At 39.7% G+C, this 25,224-nt stretch overlaps 1 protein-coding gene across 10 annotated transcripts in view; it reads right to left on the bottom strand.

Moving 5' to 3' along the window:
* NAALADL2 (N-acetylated alpha-linked acidic dipeptidase like 2) overlaps positions 1 to 25,224 on the bottom strand; it is a 502,547-nt gene that overhangs the window by 75,274 nt on the left and 402,049 nt on the right. For all 10 annotated transcript variants that reach the window (XM_064458021.1, XM_064458019.1, XM_064458018.1 and 7 more), the window contains 2 exons: positions 20,544 to 20,690; positions 2,427 to 2,522 (listed from right to left, as the gene is read on the bottom strand). In XM_064458021.1, the coding sequence (XP_064314091.1) occupies positions 2,427 to 2,522; positions 20,544 to 20,690 (243 nt within the window). The remainder of the gene's footprint in view (positions 1 to 2,426; positions 2,523 to 20,543; positions 20,691 to 25,224) is intronic.

The following is a 25,224-nucleotide window of genomic DNA, read 5'->3' as shown; positions in this document are numbered from 1 at the left end:
TACTTTTAACTATACTAGCTCAAAGACAACCGTGAGGCATATACAGCAACTGATAAATTCGAAAATATAGTTCTAATAATCCACTTTTTACTAGGAGCAAAAAATGCCGAAGCACCAAGCATCATACATCGTTCACGTGCACAGTATAATACGCAGAATTCTGCTTGCACTCATACATTGACCACGGATAACTGATCAGCAATGGAATGGGGTGGCACAGGTATTGTTTAAAAGATTTGTATCTCCATGTGACTCAAATTTCTTTTCTTGTCGCGATTACGGATGTTTTCCTTAAAGCTAAACTGATATGTGTTTTTTCTTTTCAAAAAATAAAACTTCATTAAGTCTTTTCCCCCTTAAAGGGCTCACGTTGAGAAGCGATGTGTGTATAGAGAGGACTTACGTAGCGTTTCAGTAATGGCCATGGGAAAAACCACCACCAGCAACCTTCCAGGTTGCCTAAAGCATGGAAAGCAGTGTGAGCTGAAAAAAGAAACTTTCTAAAATAAGAGGACACTCTAGAATTCAGACTACATATGCAGGAGCTTGTCTGCGCTAACATGCAAGCACTAGAATCAAATGTAGGGCTGAAAGATGATCTTACCAAAGAAAAGGTGATACGATGGCACCTCAGGTAGGAAGCTGGATAAATGGTACCACACAAAGCTATAGTAAGGCCTTACATAAAATACCGCATGCATTTCTGGACATTTACCCAAAGAAAATGCTTTCAAATTGGAACAGATGACAAATACTGGGATAAAGGGAGGGGGCAAAGGAAAGCCCATCTTGGAGGAGGAGGGAAAGACAATGGCCGGCTTAGTGACTTTGAGAAAGAGGTGGAGCCGGGCAGTGGAGGGAAGCAAAGAGGTAACAACATTTTTATCCAACTCTAAAGAAGAGTAAGCAATAGATGAGATTTAGAAAATTTTGGCTGTTCAAGCTATTCAAAAACTACTTTAAGATCAATTAAGCCAAGCTGAAGATGACAAAATCATCAGCTGAGGATCTCACTCTACTGCTGCATGTATTATTCATCTTTACGAAAGCATCCTGAGCTACAGTCTGAAAAGCAAAATGGAAACATAGTCATAGCCTAATGCAATCTTCATCAAGTTTTATCAAAGAAAATTGTAATGCTCAATGAACCTACTTAAAATAATTTGTAACGATTTAAACAGTATCAAAATGCTTCAAGCCAACGATCTAATATTTTTCTGTGTTAGTCAACAGCATAGAGCAAATACTAAAATACAGATTATTCAGATTTCACATGGCCCATCACACGCTAATTGGTAAATCAGGAATTAATTATGCAGTAAATAATCACATACGTACTTGCCTCAGTCTTTGGGAAGGAATTTGGTGAATCTTTTCAGTGACTCTGGCAACAAGGATGGCTTAAAAACCATCGATTCCATTAAAAGGGCTTCAGAGAAGACACTCGTCTTGTGATTGTTCCTTAACTGTCAGGCTCTGCCAAGCTTCAAAAGAATGTCTACGAATATGTACTACTTTAAAAAAAACAAACCCAAGCAAACAAACAAACAAGAAAACTCCTAAAAACTCCAGGATCAGTCACTGTCTGTTTTGCCAAAGATGCTGATCCGCCTACACGCTAAATCTGCACATTGCTGATCTTTGTGAATTTATTTTTGTTGTTGCCAAAAGAAATGTTTCAACAGCAGCTGCTTTTCCGAAAGAAGTAGCTCCGAATAAACAAAGAAATCTGTTCGCGAGGTCTACATGAAAATTGAGGTTTATAAGAAATCCAGTTGTAGGAAGCGCACGAACCCGTTACGCGGGGCTCATTTGCAGTCACGTCTCTGTAGAAACAGGGCTTGCAGAGTGAGGAAAGAGCGCTTCAGAGCAAGGAGTAATTTTGATTGTGTCAATAAATAACATGGAGGGAGTATTGTACTGGAGCGACAAGAGGGGAGCCAGAACGCATTAACTTTGGGAGCATCGCCTCTGCAGAGCACTCTTCAGAGCCACGGGATGGCCACCCCTTCCTCCCACGTGAGCGCACTGTGACAGCTCGTAAAACCAAGCACCTGCATGTGAAGGTGCCCTCGGAGCCCTCTTCACTGACAAAACTGACAGCGACAAGCTTGTTACTTCCTGCCATCTAGTGGGGCTCAACGCCCTGCACTCGTGCCAGTAAGTGTAACGTGAATCATGAAAACCACAAGTGAATCACACGAAATTAAGCGTTTGCACGTAAAAGTGTTCTGATCACACAAGTTGACCGATATAACAGTAAAGACTATTCCAAAGGTGAATTTCAGTGAAAAAAACACTCCACAACTTTTAACCATGTTCAAATCTCACAGGAGAAAAACAGATTGTCTTTCAGAATTATTAACAAATTCAAATTTAGCTGTGTGAAAGAAAACACATGTAAATGAGATCTCCATTTCTGTTACCTTTGCAATGGTCTCGTGCAGGCTGAAGGAGGGATCCAGCTCTTCAGTTTTTGTTGCGGGTACAGGAAAAAGAGCTTCGGAGAGAAAGCTAGAATTCTGTGGGAAAGAAATGAGAAGCCTTTTAAGATTCCACATTGATTTCCTCCTTCAAATGCTTATTGGATTTTGCTCAGAGATTGAAAAACCCTTCAAATTGTTCTTAAGTTTTGCCGATTATTAGAACTTATTTCACTGATCTAATTAACTGATTCCAAGTCCCCGAAAGAGGCAAAAAACCCCTAACGCCTTATGACTTTTTTCCCTGGAACGGCAGTTGTCTTTGCAATTATGCTTCCCAAAGCAGCTAAAAATTTTGCCTAGAGGGAGCAAAAACATCCACACAGATTTCACTATGAGCCAGGCAGCAATCAGACATTTTATTAAATACACGAGGATTTAGTCTCTTCTGAAGGAAGTTAAACACAATAACCAAATAATATATGTTTCTCTTCTGAAACCATCTTACTTCTGTATACGGTAGTATCACCTACAAAATACAGGGTTTTGGTCAATTCCCTAGAATTATATCCTTCAGACTGACCACTCTTTTTAACCCCGGGCAATCTTAATATATTATTTGTACAAGATGTTCACCTCTTCTTGTACTGTAAGAAAGCAAGAAGTTAGGTTGCATTTTTGCTGTCACAAGGAAACAAACAACTGATACCCAGGTGTGGACTGAAAAAAAACCCAAAAAAACCCAAAAAACCCAAAAACAATGCAAACCAAACCCAAGCCTCAAAGCTGCACAGATGCCTAAAACGGGAGTAATTTTAAACCTATGTTCCCAAACCTGGTATAATAACCCCAAACTAATCTGAAAAGAAAAGTCTTTCTCTACAGCCTTACACCTCCTGAGACAATATATCCTAAAATTATCCCTTGTGGAGTGTCTCTAGTTTTGCTCTTTAGGCACGACCTGAATTGCCCCTCTTGGAAAAGGTAGGAACCTAGTGCCCATCTAATCCCCACCTGGTATAAAAATAGGCGTAGAGGTGCACCTTGATGGACTGAGATGCTCGGTTTGGTAAGCATACTTTAAGTACGCTCACTGTTCACCAACAGCAAGGAGTTCAGTACAGAAGCACAGAAACGATGGCCAAAGCTATTTCAGAGAAAAGCAGGAGGACGTGACGGTACACGAGCATCATGCCGTTCTAAAATGTACTAGATACGAGCAGTTCTATTAAACACACCCTTCAAAGTGAACTCTTGTGCACAAATAACCAGAGGTGCATCCGCTGCATATACCTGTGTGCTGAAGAGGAACTCAACTGCACCTCAAGCCCTCTGCCAAGGTCTGGTTAGCTCGAAGCAACTAAGTTCAGTATTTTCTATCTCCTTTTAGAAGGCCTAAATCTTTCCTTGTCCATGGATCTTATTCTGGGTTTTGATTTTAATTTTGGATGCCAGAACCTAAATACATGATTGTGTTTAGCAAGAATGCCCTAAAGTCCTTTACTGTATTTCGTCTTTAGTGTACGATGCACTGTGTGCCTCGGAGAATCACACACAGGCTTACCAGAGGGATCGACCGGGGACTGCAGAGGGACTACGAGCCTCTCATTAACATGCCTCCTTGTAGCACGTCTTTGCATCTGAGTGCTGGGAAGCTAGTCTTGTCCTTTGTTTGACAGCCCTGGCAGAACCTCTAGGGAAGTATCCAGGTTCAGATTAAGTTAGGCTAGGCCTAGAACTAATGTTTTGCATGCCTCTTTCAATGGCACTCATTTTTTTTCTGGAGAGGAACAGTAATAAGAATATAAGAAAACATATCCATTAAGAAAGGTTAAGCAGAGGGGTGTGACTCATCAAATGAATATATTTTGCCAGATTCATAATCATACGTTTCATATGTGCTAGTTCTGGAGCTTTACATAGGGCCCAATAAGAGAGTACCCCAATTCTGAGTGCAATTTTTATGTTCTGTGAACTTATGTATAAAATAGTACTAGCAGCAATAAGAAGCTGACAATATCCCCCGCTCAGAAATGCTTAAATCATGAGATTATACTACAATTACATCTCTACGAAAATAATTTTGAAAAATGTCTTGAGTCTTTCGAGATTGACATGGTCCTGTATTTAAGATGAATAGTTTTTGTGGTCTAGATTATTCCCCAGACTGTGAGGCAATCTTGACAACGTTCTGGAAGCAAGTCCTTTCCAAATACCAGCTTCCCATATCTACTAGACTAATATCTCTTCAGCTTCCTCCTCTTGTTATATACTGATCTTCAATAGCTTCTGCCTTTGCACTCCAAAAAAGACTCACCACACTCTTTACTCACAAGAAGTGAAGCCCCTTTTCAGGGGCATTGGACGCGGTAACGATGCCCAACACATTCTTCACCAGCCATTAAGTTATTTGCATTCGGAGATCACATGCTGAGCAGTGGCCAAATAAAGCTTTGGTTAAAAAATTATTAAAACCGATCTGAGCTTTAGCAGGATTGACTTGTAAGGTTGGCACTCCGCTACTTGCTAAACACTCTCTGTAGGGTTAATTGTTTTAAGCATCAGGCAGTGGGCAAACGAACAGAGCAATTCGGATGCTTTGTTCTGGCTTGTACAACCTCTTCGTACGTGATTGAGCTTTGCTCTTTCGCGCGCTGCGTTCTAAGCCACACGAAGACTGACGAAAAACAGCTTTAGCTAAAAGAGCTGTTAACTTCAATTCAAATAGAAGACACGAAAAAGAAGCAGAGAAAAAAACCCTGCCCTCTTCCTCGAAACAAACAATATCAAGTATCTTACTGATGTACCCCAGGGGATAAAATGGCGGTATCTGATATACGCCTGCTGAATCGGAATGAGGTTTGTACTACACGGTGCAGCACCTCCCATGGATCCAGGAGCTAGCTCTTCACTGGGCACAGCGCTGGCAGCTCTCTTCCCGAACAAGCGTCGGGGACACGTGCATTATCATCCCATCGGTGATGTCATATGCCAACATGCTCTGCTCAGAACTACTCAACTTAGGTGCAGTTCCCTACAGATGCTCATTCCGCCTCCCGAGCTAGTACGTTCACGGCGAGATTAAGCTTCTTTGAACGGCGTGACATGTCTCGCAGACATGTTCAAGAAAACTCTGTGAAAGGTATGTCTCAAAAAGGAATGTTACAGTGCTGGTAAGTTTGCTTGTTAACTTTTTCTGCAAATTAATGCCTCCATGATCAATAGTCTATCACTATTTCCACACATTTCTAGAAATAATTATTTCTGGTAGTAAGCTCCCACGACTTTCTTAAAAAAAATAATTAATAAACATAATTAGCACCACCTCACACAAATTTTTGTGTCCAGTGATGCATCTGTGTGTTGTATAATTTGTCACACAAGTATCAGAATAATAAATGAAGTAATTTTTTCCTTCAGAAATCTATTTTATTTTCTTTTTTAGATCTCAGGGAGAAGATGCACAAAGTAATTTATTATAAAGATTAAATATATACTTCAAGATTAATTCAAAACACCTATTCATCTTCGTTTTAAGTTTGCTCAGTAGTTACCAGAGCCACGTCATTTGACTGGGGGGAGGTTGAGAAACACTGTCATTTCGCTACGGTGCTGCTAATGCTGTTCATCATCATTCACGTATTGTAATCAATAACTTAAAAAGAATTACATTATTTATATTCATTCTTGAGTACCTCACAGAGCAGGTGAAGGGAATGATCAGTGAATTACATTTGCCACACAAGATCAGATTATCGCTCCATCTAGACAAATATTCTCTCTCTGGAATCGAAACCTTGGTGGATCAGGCGCCGGTACAGCAGGGAAACACCGCTCCAAGGGCTGTGATCCCACCCTACTCTAGACACACAGGTCAGGGTCCTAGTCGTTCCGCACTCATCCCGCATTCAGTGGTGACAGATACAAACACTGAAAGTATACAATTCCTACCCGTTCTCTTAATTTCGGTGCCTTCATGGAGCAGAAGGTCTTGCTCCTCCTACACAGCTTAGATGGAAAGGAATACTAGGTCGTAAGTGTTTGTAATACACAAGTGAGCTGTGTGGCCGAACCCCAAGTCAGCTATCCAAACGGATTCAGAACATTTGCTCTTCTGGTATGAAGCTGTGTTTTCATCACACGTTCTGTGCAATCTAGAAGGCACCACACCAATAATCCTTGAAGTCCCAATGTAATGATTTGGTTCCTCTACAAGCTCTTCAGGAGAGAAATGAACAAGCATAACATGTATTTGGAAGCAGGCTTCCAAACCCTCCCCTTTCTCTCATCTTCCTCTTGGAATGATCTGTTAATGTGATCTTTTCAATACTCATTTAATGAAGCATTCTGTGAAATCAGAAAGACATTGATGTTCCACTTTTCAAATAATGGGTCACTTCTGATTAAACTTCGATTCAGCATTCACCTTTCAATCTTAAAACAAATTGCCTCCTTTTCTTTTTAATTTGAACCCGATTTCCTGCTGCCCTCAGGTCTCATGGCAGTAATTAATTGATTTATGAATCGATTATATGGGGATCGAAAATGCAGGAAAAAACCCTTAAAACCCCAAACCTGGCTTACTTTTGCTTATTTATGATGGACACTTGCACTAAAATTCATTTCTGATTTACTTGACTAATTTTTCTAACTTATCTTATCCTTCCTCAACTAATTAAGTGAACAGAATGCTTCACCTTCTAAAGGTATTAAATTTGCCATCCCTTGTGTACCGCCTTATAGCATACCTTCAATTTATATGCCACCTTTCAACCAATGCATTTTAAATCATGAATAAAATCCCACAGCACTTCTGGTGATTTAATGTAAAACAGAGTAAATACCAAGACATACTTTAGAGATCTATTTTGCTGTCATTAAAAAAAAATAAAAAAAAATCAAATTTTACCACACACCATCTTAGAACTGGAAATAGTTCTGTGGTACATAGAACAATTTCCTTTACTAGGCCAGAACAATCCTGCATCCACAACATACAGTCCCCTTTTCTTGAATATTACTTTAGAAATAGTTAAATTACCAGTTAGAAAGCTCAAATTATGCAACTAATAATTGCTTAATGGGCCCTCATTCCTTGCCTGAACAGACCTTTCTTGCCTGTGGAAAATTCCCCAGCATTTTTAAGAAAACACCCCTCTATCCTTAACCTGGTGAATAATATATGAATACCTCCAGGATGGCTTTTTTGGGGTTTTTTGTTTGTTGGTTTATTCTTCTGAAAGCAACATGCACTGGAGGTTTCTCCACTCAGCAATAATGCTCAGCCTGGAAAAAACACAGTCTTTAGACTAAAGTTATTTAATCAGTTTGACCTCACCCTTTACAATATTTGTCTGTATTGCCCGTGTTTGCGCCACCTTTGCCCTTCTCAACGTCGTGCCACCAATTTTGTACTGCACAAAAGCAAAAGACTCTTAGGAAGGTGCAACACAGAGCAAGCAGCGAGAGCAAAAATCCTTCTGAAATTTATACAGGTAGGCCGAACAGTATAAACATGCTAATCTAACACCGCTAAAGCCTGCAAAGCAAATACACAAAAAAGGGATGAAAGCCAAGAGAAAGCTGTTTATTTTCTTCACGTAGACCAAAGAATAATGTCTAGTAGAGGAGAATTTAGGGGCGTAAAGCTGTTGCATCAGGACTGAGACTATAATCTGTTACCTGGCACACATGTACCTGCCTGTTCTATGAACTCTCAACCTGTTGCACTCTTTCTGCCTGTTTGTAGTACAACAGCACGGAGAGCACAATTGCAGCAACCCGAGGGACACACACAAACACGCAGCGTCTGGTCACCAAAACACAAAGCAAGCAGTCGGTGCTCACCTTCAGAATCAACCGGGGAAGCAAGTTGAGTCGGGAGGTTGAATTCACCTGCAGAACACATGCTATAAAGTTATGCTGGTGCCCAAAACTATTACCCAGAAATCCAGGCGCTTACAATTGCACGAGGACTTGCCTGCATCTGTATTCAAAGCCATTGCCAAAAATTTGTCATAGCATGAAGGAGAACGCCCGTCAGAAGAAAGGATAAAGAGAGACCAGTGAGAAGGACGAAAATACCTCTGAAACGTGCACTGCAGGCTCTCCCTAATTCCTTCTTCCATTTTACCCTAAGGTAAGCAACTGGCGTATGGTGCCTTGGCAGCAAATACACAATCGTATTTCTTTGTGAAACGGGTGTTTCACCTCAGCTAGGCTGGAAGACCATCTCTTCTCCATTTTCCTTTTTTTAATCCTGGCAGGGTATTAAGAGATTGAACTGGAAGAAGGATCAAAAAAAGAGTGATGGAAAAGAGGATCGCATAGACTAAAATATGGCGTATCATCAGCTATCTGGAATACTTTTAGTTTGGGAGGGTGCTGCAGACTGAAGCTGATTTTTAAACAGATTTACTAAAAAAGTGGATTATCTAGCAGAGAACACACCAAAGCCAAAGTGTGGTTCTCTAATGTGGGGGTTAAACTGAATCAATGGACTAATACCCGGCATTGCTATATGGCATATAGGATTTCTCACTAACGAAGGCCCCTGAAGTTGCAAATATATCACAGAAGAGAGTGCATGGCTCTGCGTCTCACCAGTAGGCTGACTTTTCCCTTTCTAGCAAATGCTCTTGCTACCTAATTAAATATTCCCCCCCCCCCCAAATTCACACGGGATTATAAAGTGATACAGAAGTTGGTTTTCACTGGTTACTTAAATGAAATTCAAGACATAAAATGTGTGTGTGCTTTTTAAATTATTTTTAGAAAGCAAAGCTTTGCAGGCGCCACAGCCTAACTTATGTCAAAAAGCTCAGTCAGTCAGAATGACCCTACTTTGTGACAACGGGCATGTCAAGGAGTTTCTGACAAGAGGCTTTTCTTTGGTGCTTTTTACCATTTCAGTTTACTGAAGAACTTGTAGAAAAGAAACAAAACCAAATCTGTTTTCTGTTTTGATGTTCTGGTAAAGACGCGCACTGACCTTGTGGTGTCACCAGATGCTGGACAAAATCAGCAAGGCCTGCCAAATCAGACTACACGGAAAACAGAAGAGGCAGAATTGGAATCACTGCTGTGCAATTTATTTTATTTTTCAACTTAATTGTAGCCAGAAAAACTCAAGCCAACAGTCACCAGACACGAAAAGAATATAAGCACTTTTCTCTCATCTCTTTTAATTTAACGTTTTCTTCCTTGCAACTTTAAGTGAATTGAAATAATCACTGTGAAGCCATAAACTCACAGATCGCAGCACAAAGAAAGCAACTTTTAAGATATCAGGACACTTGCATAGCTTTATTTCGTCTCTACAGTTTTTCCCTGGCACTTTTTAAACTGAAGGCAGGATCGGCAGTTTAAGTAGGAGGAAGCAGCCCAAGCCAGGAATCTGGAACCTCACAGAGCATCTTCCCAAAGCTTCAGAAGGTCAGAAATAGGAGGCCCAGTTCAGATTCACTACGTGTAAAAGAGACCCCTTTTCTTGAATGAGCGGTGTGAAGGATGCAAAAACATGCTGTAACATTTTATGATCGACTGTGAGTATTTAAGTTACACGGAAAACATGTAGTGCCAGTAAGATCATCCTAACAATGTCCTGCTATAGGCCATGAGTCCCAGCGACAATATATTTCATTTTCACAAATATTATGAAGCAAAATGCTTTTATTTCCTGACTCGATGCTTCTTATTTCCAGTTTTTATTTGTAGTGCATTAAAAAACAATTTCAGTTATTACACTGAATGAAGAAATCTGATTTTATCCATTGGACAGATATTGCGTAGGTGGGAGGCTCATCATCCTGCAGGAAGAATCAGCATCGCCTGTTGCTACAAACAACAATAATGCCTTCAAAGACAATATTTACTTGTCAAAAGCCTGATTAAACAGTTCTTTAATGCCCATAATAAGATCATGCAATCAAACATCGCAAATTTTACTTGAGAGAATGTATCGCTGACTCAAATCACAGCTGTTTGGTAGTCCAGAGGTCTTGGGTTTTTTAGTATTAAGTAATAAATTTTAGTATTTAGTATTTTAGTACTAAGTGTTAGAGACTAAGCTGAGCGCCACACAACTAATATCTGCTGACACAAACCAGGTTCTGACCCTTAGTGCAGATCCCCTACCAGAAGGTTTTTCGTTGACCTGTTGAATTTAGCCGCTCAGAACAACAATGGTAAAACGTTACCTTGAACACAACACCCCATTTACTTCTCCAGGGAGGACCGATAATCCCGTGCCTTCTCTCCTTAGATAATACATGTTTTCAGTAACTAGATGCTTCAGTAGGCTATCCGACAGAAGCAGTAATTGGTGTCTAAGCAAATTTCTCATGTGTTTTCCCATATCGCATTGACCCTGTTAACTTCCAGGCTGCCTTTCTTCCATTGACCTTAAACAGGCCTCAGTCAACTCCAAGAAAATAAAGAGCCTATGAGCGAATCTGAGGACCGAGTTTACAGAAGCAACACGTATTCACACAGTGTCAATGCTAAAGCCGCCGTGCATTTTTCTTACTGTACAGAAGGTTTATGAAAAGAATTTAGGTTCTTACCTGCACCATGGAATGTTTGGAACGTCAAAGCACTAGGATTTGCGAGACCAAACAGATTCTTCTGGAGCGAAATAATGTATCCAACTGATGAGGATGTCATCAGTTTCACGAACATTAGTGGAATAACAAAGGTGCTCTTCCATGAAATTAAGTAGCTAAATATTAATATTATTCAATAAAATAACTCAAGCAATCAAGTGAACATCAAATGTATTTTGTCTTGTAAAACACTGAGTCATTAACCTCAACAATTTCAGCATACTCTCACTACCAAATTCAACTAAATTAGCGTCCAAAAGAACAGATGGACTAATGTATTAATGTATTACTGATGAGTACCGCACTGAGCAACCCCTGAACACGCTGAGAAATTAAAAAGCACTAATTTATGCTTAAGACGGACAGAAAAAAACATGTTGGTCAGAAGAAACGTAGTATGAATAAACACAAGCATAGCTATTATAAAGCCAGTACAGCCCATCAATGAGAAAGGCAAGACACACAAGCAGCCGCAGTTTGGTCCTGCCTTCACAAGCAGTCCCAAGACAACCTACTGTGGACTGGCTGAACTAGATTTTGTTACACACTAGTAGTTCATCCCTTGTCCATGAACGAAAATGAAACCTCTCTCCACCTTGACACATCTAACTCCCTTTGCTACACCTTATTGACCATAAAGTTCTACTACAAAGTTCACAAAACCTCCCAGCAGCAAATGCAACAGCACCAAACTCTCCAGAGACAGTTTAGAAAAAGGAAATCCTGGGCTCCCAAGCAGCCTGCCATTCCGAGGCTGATACACGTCTGCTCCTTTGCAAAGAATTTCTGGTATCCTCTGGTATTCTAAGCACACTAGTACTTTGATTCTTTCACACATGCATGAAACATCTCCCGTAAATCCCCATGGGCAGCTACAAGCTGTGTATTTCCTTTAAAAATTTAACATATACCAGGGAGAAAGGGGAGGAGTAAAACAGGGAGGAGGGGAGCCATGCAGAGCTGTATTTTTAGATGGAAAAGCTACCAAATTGCAGATCATCACAACAACACACTGCTGTTATGCAAACTCTGTTAGCCTGGATACAGGAGGGGAAATAGGGCTTCTGTTTAGGGTAAGAATCTCCCTGGAATATCAGGGTCAAACAACTGGCACCAATCCTCTTTTACAGATATTCACGCATATGCCACAGGCCTGCAAGTTCTGTTTCGAGCAGCTAAGGCTGAAGTAAACACACCACGTCTTTGTATGTGGTCTACCCCAATCCTTCAAAGAAAATGATGCCACGATGCTTCTAATTCAAGTTCTTGATAAATATACTTGGATCTGATAGTTTAACTGGTACTGGGTGACAATCCAGGAGGACATAAATAATAACAGAGAATTTTTATAATTATTTAAAATGTTATTTTGTAATAACATATTTTGTAATAAGAGGAATTTTATACTGTTTTGGCATAAAATTTACCAGAAGAGCCTGGTCAGCTGTAGATCATCCAAGCAGTCAGTGTGAAATCTCCAGACAGTAACTAATGCCTTCCTATCTGGAAAGGGACTGGAGGACATACTGGAAATAAAGGAGAAAATTATCTGGGTATGGAGTAACAGTGAGATCAATGATGTGATGCAAGATGTTGAGATAACTGCATTAGGAATAGAGAGATCTGAAACTTCAGAACATAAAAATTGATTGACTTTAAGCACTAACTGTTTGACCAGTGAACTACAATAGTGATACAAAAATAGCTCTCAATAAAAGATACCATAGATTGCAGAACTCGTGTTTGCCTTAGATATACTCACACAGGTACAAGGCTGTGTTTGTGGAGTTAAATTTCTCACGTTACCCAGAATCTTTTCATTGGTGGTTTTGTGAAATTTAAGAAACACTGTGCTGGTTATAATGTTAACGGATGTAGCTATTCACGTGGTAATAGAGCCAGTGGCCATCAACTGCACTACTGAATTACCTGTGCGGGGATGATAGATAAGGCAGTTGCAAATTTGAAAATTAAAACCCCCTCCAAACGCTTCCTACAAGTTCCACTTTAATTAAATTAAACTTCTCACAGAGGCTAATTACTTAGACACTTCAACTAAACTAAAATTGAATAATATAAACATCACATCAAGGCCATAATTGGAACCAACTCAGTACATGAGTGAATCAGTAATGATAGGAAACAGACTCTCCCAGTCATCAGTGGGACAGAGAGATTCGTGGTAAGGTCCCAGCGCCGCCAGTCTGGCTGACTGGATAGAGTCCTGACACACGGCCAACACCCCGCACCTCCCCATGCCGCCCTGCTTCCTGCGAATCTGTATGCTCAGTTCAAAACCTCACCGTGACACAAAGAACCTCAAGAAATGGAGGAGCAGCTGAAGGTCCCCATAACGCAGGGTTACAATGGTGCTTCTAACCACCGGTGCTGGAACCCCGCAATTTACAGACATCCAGTACTGTCCCCACACAGAAATCGGTGTCAACACCAGCTTCTCTTTCCCTTCTAAAAAGACACAAGCTGGATGCACTGAAGAGCACCCCATGCTGCCTAAGCCCTCCCTCTACACGAACACAGGCACATGAAAGAGAAAAGCAGCGTGCAACACAGGAGTTATTTTTTGGTAAACTAGACCCTAAGTTCTCTCCATCAAGGACAGCTCCTCTGTTTCTTTTCTCATAACAAAGAAAACTTGGAAAGCTTTTGATTTCTTTTGAAAGAAGTGCGTGATGTGTCAGCCTAAGCATGGAAATACTGAAATCAAGAAACCGCAGTAAGTGTCCCCAAAGAGTGATAAAAAAGGAAGAAAAGAGGGCAGGATTGGGGGGGGGGGGGGGGGAGGGAGCGGAGGCAGACGGTAAACACAACTGAGCAGCTACATTTGTTGAAGAGTTAAGATTTACTGGCCTCTTTTTTACACCAGTGTGGGCTAAAATCACTTTTAAGGGCTCTAATGAAAGTTGAAAGTTACCTTCAAAAAGTTATGCATATTTCAACAGAAATAAAAACCATTATGCATTCTCTCTAAAGAGGATACAATCTCAAACTGTCACAATTCTAAACTCTTCTACATATATTACATACAAATGCCTTCCATAAAGAAACCTCTTTTCATTTTTCGTCTAAATTAGCTTAGTGGTCCATGGTATTACGCATCTTGGTCTAGCCTGTGAATAATGTGACAGGTAATTTTTATACTTCTTGCCTGTACTTAAGTTTGAGTGAAGACACGGAAAACAACTTTTATGGTCTAGGTGTAAAAGTAAATGTTCTGTAATCCCTGCATACCCAAACTTGGACAGCTACCATAAAATATTTCATGCTAAATATGTGTCCATCAATAAATAACTAAAAAAAAAGAGGGTAGGGCTATTTTTTTAAATAATGTGCAGTAACTTGTGGGGTTTTTTTTCCAAACAAAACGATCATGCTAACATTGATGTAACCTACCACACTATCACAGAAGGGATCTAGGATTCTGCGTTATCAGATAGAAATCATTATGTAATAGGACGCACTGAGAAGGATGAATAATATGCAGATAACACGGGAAATCATCTAGCTATAATTTTAAAAATCGGATTCCTCATGAAACTGTTGACTGCAATGACACAGAAATGGATGGTAACAGTGTGTTTCCATCTTGAAAAAAAGCTCAAAATACTCCGTACCAGCTTAAGTTTGCAAGTGATCGGAATGGCCTCAAAGCGCTGAGCAATTTCACGTTGTTTGATTTACAACAGTGAGGAAACAATCAAATCCCTAACTGAAACCACAGCAAATCCAGATTATATTTTCTCTTGTACTCAAACATTAGGCAGCCAAAGCAAGGCTGTTTTTCTCAGTCTCTGTGACTTACTTGTGTCCCAGTACTTCAGCAACTATGCTATAAACTGTGCTCTGACAGACGCAATCAAAATTAACTAACTTGCAACTAAGGGGTTGGTTCTTTTCTCTTTAGTGAAGAAATCCACTACTACACTTCCAAATACAGATCTTTTAAAAATTACTTTACTCTGTCCCCTTCCATGAAGGAAAAAGGGCAAGTGTGCCCATCAGAGCAAAATGTTGATTCCCGTAGAGCAAACTACGTTTTTAAGGTGCTCCACCAAGAACAGGAAAAGTTATACAGGACGATGCTCATGTAGAAAGAAAAAAAGGCAAAGCTTAAAGAAACAAGGGAGAGAAATAAGAGAAACAGAAGACTATTAAAAGAGGAGGTACGGTTAAATGCCCGAAGTTCTGAGTCTCTCTGACAGCTAAAACTGTGGCTAGAGACAGGAGACAACACAAAATGTTCCAGACCACGCTGTTGGTCCTGGTGTTATGTTTATATATAATCAATGCAGTGTGAAGACGAACGGAAGGGTTTATGCCACACGACTTTCTGGAGAAGGCTGGAGGCACCCTTGACACCCTACTGCAAAAGCTGTGTTATATTTTAAAGACATACATGTGGTATATTTTAAGATATAAAATTTACATTAATCTGTTTTAATTAAATCAGCAGAAACTTCTTGGAAAGAGAGAGCTCCCTCAGCAGTTACACCACTATGGAAGACTCGTGTGTCCTCTCTCCATATACCCCATGTACTGACACACATATTCTTGGCTTAGCGGAATCTTCTCCTCCTTTCCGTGTTTGATGAGGCTGCTAAAGAAGCAGGAATAGAAAATACTCTACCTCTGTAGTAGAGGTAATCTTTACTGCTGAACAAAGCTACAACTGCAGTATTCGCAGAATATTTTATATTCCAAAGAACTACATTAAAAGTTCATAGATAAAACTCCAAAACTGCACCAAAAGCTGACACTTTCACACATTTTAATAAAAATATAACCACTTGACTACCTCGTTCTTTTAGGATCCTTCTCACGCTTACGCTTTGAGCCTTTCACCAAGAGCATTGTTCCATTACACAGATGTGGGAAAAAATAGTAAGGGAAGACAAAAGCTAAACTGGGAAAAAACCCTACAGTTTTCAAGTGCAGTGGTTTGACCAGAAGCACCAACTGTGTCTCAGAAACATCACTTGGATTGTGAAAGGTGCTTTACAGATTTGGATTAAATATGCCTCATAGCACCAGTGGTAAACCCTGCTCCACAGAGAGAGGGAGAGATGAGTCTTTTTTTTTTAAATAGGTTAAAAAAGGTGGTTTTATTTTGGTTCTCTGAATGTGAAATAATTTCGAGTTGATTTTCAGAGGAATTAAACAAATTCAATTGCCATTACATAGAATTGCAGGAACTCGGCATATTTAATCGCTGAAACACTTCAGCGGGGTTAGCTAGAGCGCGTGTCACACAAAATTCTGACGGATTTTAATTTCAGTGACTTTGTAAAGAAATGAACCAAGGAACCTGAGGAACAAGCTCCCTGCCGCCATACAGGCCTTCCACCCGTTGCCTCAAAACCACATCGATTGTGTCCTCTTTCTGAAAGAAACCACTCTATGGTCACAAAACAGCTTTCCAAATCGTGCCAAACAGGATCATGCAGAGCATTCTGGATTCATGCATCTTTTCCATTCGTCTCCAGTTATAGGCAATTCCGTATTACTTAACAAGTAAGGGTTCACTGTGAGTAAACCCACTTTCTGTTAACGCAGCCCCAGATTTGAATGACGGGCCTTTTATTGCTTTAAAGGTTAAGTTCCAATATTTTTTAACACTTATTTTTGCATTTTGTAGAGGTGATTCACAAGAGCAGAGCTGAGCCTCCAGTGAATGCTACTTCATATGGAAGAACACAGTTATCAGCCACACAACTGAAATCAACCATTTAATACTAGACTTTCCCTTAACATGCAAATTTAAAAAGATGTCAAAAAGCAACAGAGAAGGAGGAAAAACAGACGCGTGAGGGAAGAGAAACAGGGCAAGTTATTAAGTTATAAAGCAGTATTTTCTATTACACAGGCACACAATCAGTGTCTACCCGTTCAGAGAGAACAGTGAAGAACTCAAACAGAAACCAGAAGATCACACGGCACCATACCCAGTGTTTGCACTGGATTCCTACGTTTTTATTCCTAATTTACCATCAAGTAACCAGCAGCTGAGCTTCAGTCATGTTGTTTACTAAATAAAAACACCACAGGTGAAGAATTTACATCTAAGACACTAAGCAGAATCACGATGAACAGTGACATATCCAAAACCACAGGTTTGCCCATCTATCCTCTATCATTACGGAGGACATTTATGTATTATACCTGTTATAACGTTTACTGGTTTGAAAATATATTGTCATACAAACATGACTAATATTTTCAAGGGCACAGAAATGGTCCACACATGAAAAACCAAATCAGAATTTACTCACTTGCTCCAATTTGTTATTCCTGGTGTACCAATGTTCACACGATCGAATAATTCCATTGATATCTAGCTCTTATTGCAGTACAGGGAGTAACAAAGACAAGTCTCTGATCTAAGACCTCTTTTGCTTCCTGCTGCTCTTTCTTGTTGATGTAAAGCTAAGTGAAGATGTTTCTAATATTATTCTCCACTGAGGCGAGGACTAATAGATTTAGAAATACTGGATTTCAGTAGGAGAGCAACTCAGATTTGAAATCAACATTACTTCTCTGTTTGGAGGCTCTATTTACATCTACCATGTAAATGAATCATTAACTTGAATCCTACTCAAAGTAAGAGAGTCTGAAGTATTAGGAAAAGTATCGGCCTTTCCCCTAGTACATTACAAATCAGACCGTGACCCTCACGTGGAGGTGAAGCCAGCGCACCACAGGTTGGGAGGAGAGGAAGGTTTTCTTCAGCAAGCGCAAGAGAAGCCTCATAAATTGGGTTAATATTCTGTTTTTTCCCACTTGAGAAATTCTTCCAAGTTTACTTCTTACTAGCAGACCAAAATGCTGCATGTTTTCTGCTAGTAAACAAATGAGCTGCATTTCACTTGGTGCATTTTTATATTAGTGGTTGAATACTTAGAATGCACTTTACTGGCTCACAGAGCTGACCACAGGCATTTGCCATGCAGAGTTAATCTCCCCGAGGCTGTGGTTCGCTGTATTAGGTAATTTTAAGCAAGACAGTTTTACTTACTCTTCTGGTCTGAACGTTTCCTCTTAGAACTTTTATTTCCTCTTATTTACTCCTCAGGTTCCTGCCAATGAAAAGCTTTTACAACCTTCTCTCTGCAGATCAGCATTACGCTTACTGTGTAAGACATGCATTTCTAAAGCTGACCTGTAACTGTTGCGCTGTAGGCAGATTACAAGGCACTGCTCTTGGGCTTTTTTACTCCAAAACAGGTTTTTTTGAGAGTGGGATAGCATCGGTTTTGTGTGACATTGCACGCTGTCTGACAGGTGGATAAAATAAACAACTCATGCATATTCCAGAAGAAGAGAATTTCCTGGGCAGGTCACAGCAGCAAAAGAGACAGAAGAAACCAACCTGGTAAAACGATAGGCTGCAAAAGCACGTCAAATCATCCCATTTCTGAAGTCTGTTTTCCCAAATCCAGATCTTGTTTTGCAATGAAGCTGAGGCATAGTTTAAAAAGCTGAATGCCTTGGAAACAAACACGCAAAGATCCCTCCCTGCAACCCGACAGATTATTTTCGTTCGCTAACCTGCACAACAGAAATTCCCGCAATGTTTATTAATACAGCTGTAAACCCAGAATAATTTCCACATATATATAATTTGCCTTATAATAGTGCTATCCCTGCTTGATACAATAAACAGAATCCCCAATAAACTACTGCAATAAAGAGTAAACAGATTGCTTGTCTGGTAGAATACTGCACACTAGGAGAGACAATGAGCCTATGTTTTGAAGGACTGTTAATAATCACTACAATAAATAACAAAAATATAGAAAAGAATCCAAATTTAATCATTTTGTGTAACTTCACTTGTAGGGGAAAAATCCATCCTTTCGCCAAAAGAAATTTACACGTTTTGCTAAGCAGATTTATTTCTCACATGAAAGAGATCTCACGGAGTCAGGATCTCCTACGTCTGAGAGGTGCAGTACACGAAGTTCAAGACTGCAGATTACACTTATCACAAGCTCTAGAAAATGATTTTGCAAGAAGGACAAAAGCTGAGTTTTCTACAGAAAATCAAATTTGCTGTGTCATATTTAAGGAAATACAAAAATATTTTCTTTTCTGACTTTAATTGCATTGCTGAGTCATCTCCAGCACTGTGCTGAGCCCAAAACGCGCATCTGCAACATTAACTGAACACGAAGAATAACTTTGGAAGGATTGAAATAGACAATCGCCAAGGGAACCTTCAGCGTTCATACTGTAAATGTGCCTGAGAAATACTTATTATTTTGATATACCAAAGTTTGCAGATTCCTTCTCATGCTCTGTAGATACTGTCTGCACAGATCTGGAATGAAAACTACGTGGAATAGCTGCTAAGTGACAACAGAAATTTGCACTGGGCCACAAGCCTGTCATAAAGATTACACTCACAGATCTTCTGCCTTCACATTTTCCTTACAGCCCTTGCCTTATGTTTAATATTAAAAAGAACACTTTGCCTAATAGGTGTAGTGACGCTTAGAAACAGAAGTCTCCTTATTTATATAAATTCTTGACTTAATCTATTACAATTTACTCAACAACATCACAACAACGCTCCAATATTTGTCATATTTCTGTTTCGTTCTGTATTTGTGAATTAGAAGCGCGTTAGCGTGCAGGGCCAGGAAGCACTCCCGTTCAACGCAGCTTCAGCTTTGCTCTTGACCTTGGAAAGATGTGCGCATCCGTAGATAAGCACAGTGCAAGAAGAGAAAGGAGGGGAATATGAAGTCAATGCATTGTTACACTTACAAGAGCACACGCGCCTGTTCTCATGACCGCTGTATCTTGAAATAACTAATGCCAGGCTTCCTGATCCTCAGCTGACCAACAGAGGGTACGTTTGAGCGGTCCAGGTGCAACTATAACCTACAGTCGTGAAGGCTGAGGAAGGACAAACTTGCCTGACAGTTTATCTGTGTTCCAACCTGGTCTCCAAACAGCCTAACATGCCTCTGCCTTCCACTTACCTTGCGAAGGAAAGTGGACTGAATAAAACATGGTGTTCTGAAGACTCCAATCAAGCACACAGACCTCTACAACCAACATATATACTAGAAGCATATTTTGCCCACAGTATGAAAATGGATATGAAATTCATTCTGAAGGCTGTCTCACCCTACTGTGCAGGGGGGAAAAAAACCACATCAAAGCTCATTTCCTCTACATTGAGAGTAGCCTGAAAAGCTGGCTTAGATAGTATGTAACCAGTAATACTATTGATAATATTAACCTTTTTAACATAATGTCCTCCATTTTTTTTTCTTTTCATTTGTTCTAAATATTTCTCTGTTTTTTTGAAAGCCGCACCCCTATAAAATCAGTCACTTTTAAGCTCTGTGGTAATCCTCCAAAGATCTGAAAAAATGCACATATAGGAGATAACTTTCCACTACAACACGGTTGTCATGTAAGGATATAACCTGAGGAAATCTAATTCTACATTTCTGCTATTTTCAGTTTTTCCATTTTTATTTGTAACTACCTCTGATGTTTTGATGTCCTCATAAGAAAACTGCGTGGCAGGTACTCCAAGATGGTTGATGAAATAATCTGAATCTCCCTGTATCTGCACAGAACTCACATTAGATCCTGGGCATTTAGTCTTCTCCACACAGTTGAAGCTCTGGCTCTGGAAAACAAACACAAATCAATCAAAATTCTACTTACTTCGTTGCAACCAGACTCTTATAAACTCGTATCGGTAGCTCATTTATGCAGCATTTTTTGGGTTGAAGGATTTTAAAACCAGGCTGGAACTTAAAGTGGTGCAAACAGGTATTAGCTGATTCATACTTGGTAGCGAGGGAGCCTGCAAACCTTTCACCCTCTGTTGACGTACGCTGCAGCCTTTGGGAGCAGATGTAGCAGAGAATGAGGAGCGTGCTGCAACATGGCCGAGGCTTTCAAAGGACAACGTCATACCGATGTGAAATGAATGGAGGAGCAAGAGAGGAAGCCTTTGGTAGGCATACGGGATGTCCCATACTGGGCAGGAGATTACAGGTACCTTATGGAAGCATGCTTTGAGATCTTTAATGGCTACTAAGGAATCAGTTCTTTATTCAGTTAATAGCATGCTCTCTAACAGCAAAAAGCTGAATTAGATCATCATATTCAAGACATCTATGGTGCATGAAATGCTGGCAATGTAAAGAATTTGCCACAGTTGCAGAAATAGGGATTAGGAGAAAAACAATTAAAAGGCTAAAGATACACAAATACACATTTTCTGGGTAAATTGCTTAAAACAATTCCGGTCAGTGACATGTTTGTACTTCTTTCACGGAAGTATTTAATGGTGAAATCTTAGCAACAGCATTGCAATAAATAGACGATGAAAACTGGAGAACAAGCCCAAGACTGAGCGCCACATACTGGTGTAGCTTCCAAATACATTAGGTAATTAAACACTTAGTAAACAGGAGGCACAGAGGCTTTCAACATCTATTACAGCAAATAAGCTACTTAGGTTTCTTTTTAAGAATGTAAAGAAATTGAAGTACTAGTGATTATTTACATTTAGCTAACAGTTTATATAGTGTAACATAACTTCCTCAGACCTACCTACTAAATTACTAGCTTGCTCCAAGAACAGTGTGAAGATTAGTTCTCCTTTAATACTAAAATACACTATTCTGTATATTAACGTTCCTGAGGTTAGCAAGGAAAATGTTTTAAGAGTTAGAAAGAGACAAATCTCGGTACTTCTCCATTTTTAAATTAGCGTAATTATTGCTTCACAGTTTCACTTCAGCGCTATGCAGAATACAATTGCCTATTACCCAGCATAAATAAAGGCTGCAGAGTCTCGGAAAAACTGTTTTAAAATATCTTCAAGAAATAGCTTCCATTGCATAAGTATTTTTGAAAGGTGGCTATATCGCTCTCTTTTTTTGTTACAGGTTTCCGCTTCCACCATTCTTACATACAGTCACAGCTGTGCAAGGTCCATCCGGAAAGACTGAGAGTTACAGTCAAAATAGAAACAAACGACCCCTGTATGTGCAGTCCACCCCTAGCAAACATTCTCCCCTTCAAAGATACCCATGGAGCAACATGATTCACAGCAGCCAAAATCCTGGCTCACCGGGACACGGTAAGGGCAAGAATAATAAAAATTAAACATTAATGTCTCTTTAATCTTAGGTGTCAATTTAAAGTCATAGTTGTTAAAACATTGCAGGCAAAAGTTTAAATCAGGGCTCTCTGGGGATTTTTAGATTAAGAGATTTTTTTTAAAAAGTTTTTAAACCTGAAGGCATCTCTCTAGTTACAACTTTTGTCCCTGTGTTTCAGTCCCCCTTTACAGCATTCTTGAGGAGCTTTCAATCACCTTGAGAAGACATTTAACAAAATCACAGTGTGGCTGTTCAGACATACAAATCCACCTGCTACCTATACAGTCTCAATAAAGTCAGTAACCTTGTTTTTTAAAAACCAAAGCTACAACAGAAACCGCAGAAGGCCAAACTACATCCAAATTTCAAAAGGTGTTTTTAAATAATGTAATTTTGTTTTCTACAATCTTTCCCAGTCAAACCACTGTATAGCACACATCCACACATAAAGGCGTGTTTGTAATTTTATGCACATATATGCACACAAGATCCGTTCTTAAGCGATTGCTCCTTTCAGGAATTACAAGGTGTTTAAGCATCACACAGCGTACTATGCTGCAGCGTAGATTACGCTGCCTCCTGACCTCCTCATACTGCCCAACACATTCGGACAAGTCCCATAAATGAGGAATAGTCTGCTCTTCCTTTAGTGTTTAAAAGTTTACCGAATGATGTGAAATACAACTTTTGGATTCAATAGGAACATCTGTGATGCAAGCACAAAGCCCGGAGTTACCCACCAAAGGAAACCACAAAGTTAAATGACTGAATTAATCTCAATAAAACTGTTGGGCAAAACAATTCAGTATCAGAAAAGACAAAGAGCTGAAGAGTCAACGATCCACAAGCAAGCGACACACTACATGGAAGGATCTTCCTTGTCGTTCACAAAGGACCTGATCCTCGCTCTCAGGAAACACAATGGCAGCCAAGCTCTTGAAGGCTAATGCTACCTGCATCTACTCAGGTTAAGAATTTATGCAACTATCATGACTATCTGGAATTAATTTTCAAGAAGTAATCAACAGAAGGAGTATCCTGAAACATGGGAAGGACCATCAAAATCTTACTATATACCTCAGAGAAGTAAGAAAATGGAGTGGGGAAATTAATGTACATTTCTTTCCTTGTAAATCTAAATCTTTATACCTTCTACAGTACTCGGTGCATATTAACCTTTCATAATCTATGAATTCATATCTAGAATTTGTTATGGGATTTTCAGAAACGGAATACTGTAAGCTGCTGACCAGAGGTACAAGTGTGGCCTTGGAATTTACACCTGTAATTCCCAACTGGAGGTGGGGTAATAGAGGGTAATAGAAAAGGAAAACAAGGTTTAATACAATGAATAACATTTCACACAGCAGAATATGCCAGAAATTTTTAATCTAATATGCGAGAAGTCAACCGGTGTAACTGTACAAATGAAATTCTATGGCATTTTTCCATTAGTGTCATCTCACCCATACCCCAAAATTGCTGGCTAAGTGTCAAGAACGTAAGAAAACTGGATCATTACTGTCATCTGCTAAACAGATTGGGTTTCACAAAAAAGCAATTAAGGCTATAGATACTGCAGGGACACAGCTAATTAATAGAGTATTTTGATATTGTCCCCCTTTCTGTATTGTTTCTAAGGGGTGAAAATTATGGCGAGTCAGTTAATGCTGAATATACACCGACCCCTCCTTCTGCCAGCATACCAGGAACCAAAAGAGATGCCTTCCTTTCTCAGAAACCCACGCCTGACTTAGAGCCAGCATTCTGTCCCTCAGAAAACACTTTCCTACATCCCATTTTAACTATTCAAAAAGAATGTTATTTTTTCCCCCGCTATATCAACAATGTAGGATTTTTTTTACGTATGAAAGTTTGCCTATGAAACATTTACAGATTCAGTAAGGAGTACAATGAGATACGGTACTTTTTTACACCACCATCCTTCTTGGTACAGGAATTGTATTTTTATGGCAGCAACGTTCAAGTCAATCGTGCTAGCGACTTAAAGAGTTTAACCGCTTTGTTCAGCCTCCACTGTCCTGACACACAAGCCCCTGATAATGACTAATTCAACCATAAATATTTAACACTGCACTAATATGGGGGAATGCTTTATGTGCAAGATACTGTTCTCTTCCAATTTATTTTTATTGTTACGCAGAGTCTACAACATCAGCATTCTTCAAGTCTTTGGCAATGACTGCAAACTTCATGTAGTGTGTTTTGCATTCATTAAACAAATGAAATGTTTCCCAAAATTAATGGACTTTAAGATAAAGAATAATAATGGCCTACAACTAATAAAACTTTCCCATCAATGAGGCAAGCTTTTAACTTAATCAATGCAAGAACAACAGCCCACCGTACAGCATGCCGCATATTTCACATACAATAACAAATCAAAGCAAATAAGAAGTTGAAGGAATTGGCAAAGCAAGCCTCTTCCTCCATCCCTGTCTTACAGTTATAAGAAAAGAAATTGAGGAGCAACATCCTATAGTAAGATGTAAAAATGAGATAGTCTTAACATGCCGAAGAATGAGGGCAGGCATGGGAATGATGGGAGATGGGATGGGAGTAATTAGACATTGTAGGCTGCCTGCTTGCCTAAATACAGGTGTCTAATGCCATTTGAGATGTTGCGAGGCACTCGCACAGATTTAGAGCAAGACACGGGGGAAAGCTGTATCTTACTGGATCAGCAGCTGTAGGAAGGAAGTATATAAAAGCTCAAAGGGACCCCATTCAGTCATATAAACAAAAAACCCCCCCACGTTTAATCCCCTTTATTTATACAGATTTGCTTGTCGATGACCAGCGAGCTCAGCCACCTATTTTTATTACTGTTTTGCAGTAACATCACTTAAGTCTACTATCAACTGCATTTATAGCATTAAAGCCAGCAGCTAGACACATAACATAAACCACACCTACAAGTACCTGTTTATAGGACTATTACCCACGAATCCTGGCTATGTTAGTAGTTGCTGCTTTAATTTCCTTCCCTCCTCATCCTTACCTGGAAGAACCATCCTAAATCTT

The sequence above is a fragment of the Phalacrocorax carbo genome, chromosome 7, assembly GCF_963921805.1.
Source record: "Phalacrocorax carbo chromosome 7, bPhaCar2.1, whole genome shotgun sequence".
NCBI lineage: Eukaryota > Metazoa > Chordata > Aves > Suliformes > Phalacrocoracidae > Phalacrocorax > Phalacrocorax carbo.
This window is presented reverse-complemented; position numbering and strand designations above follow the sequence as displayed.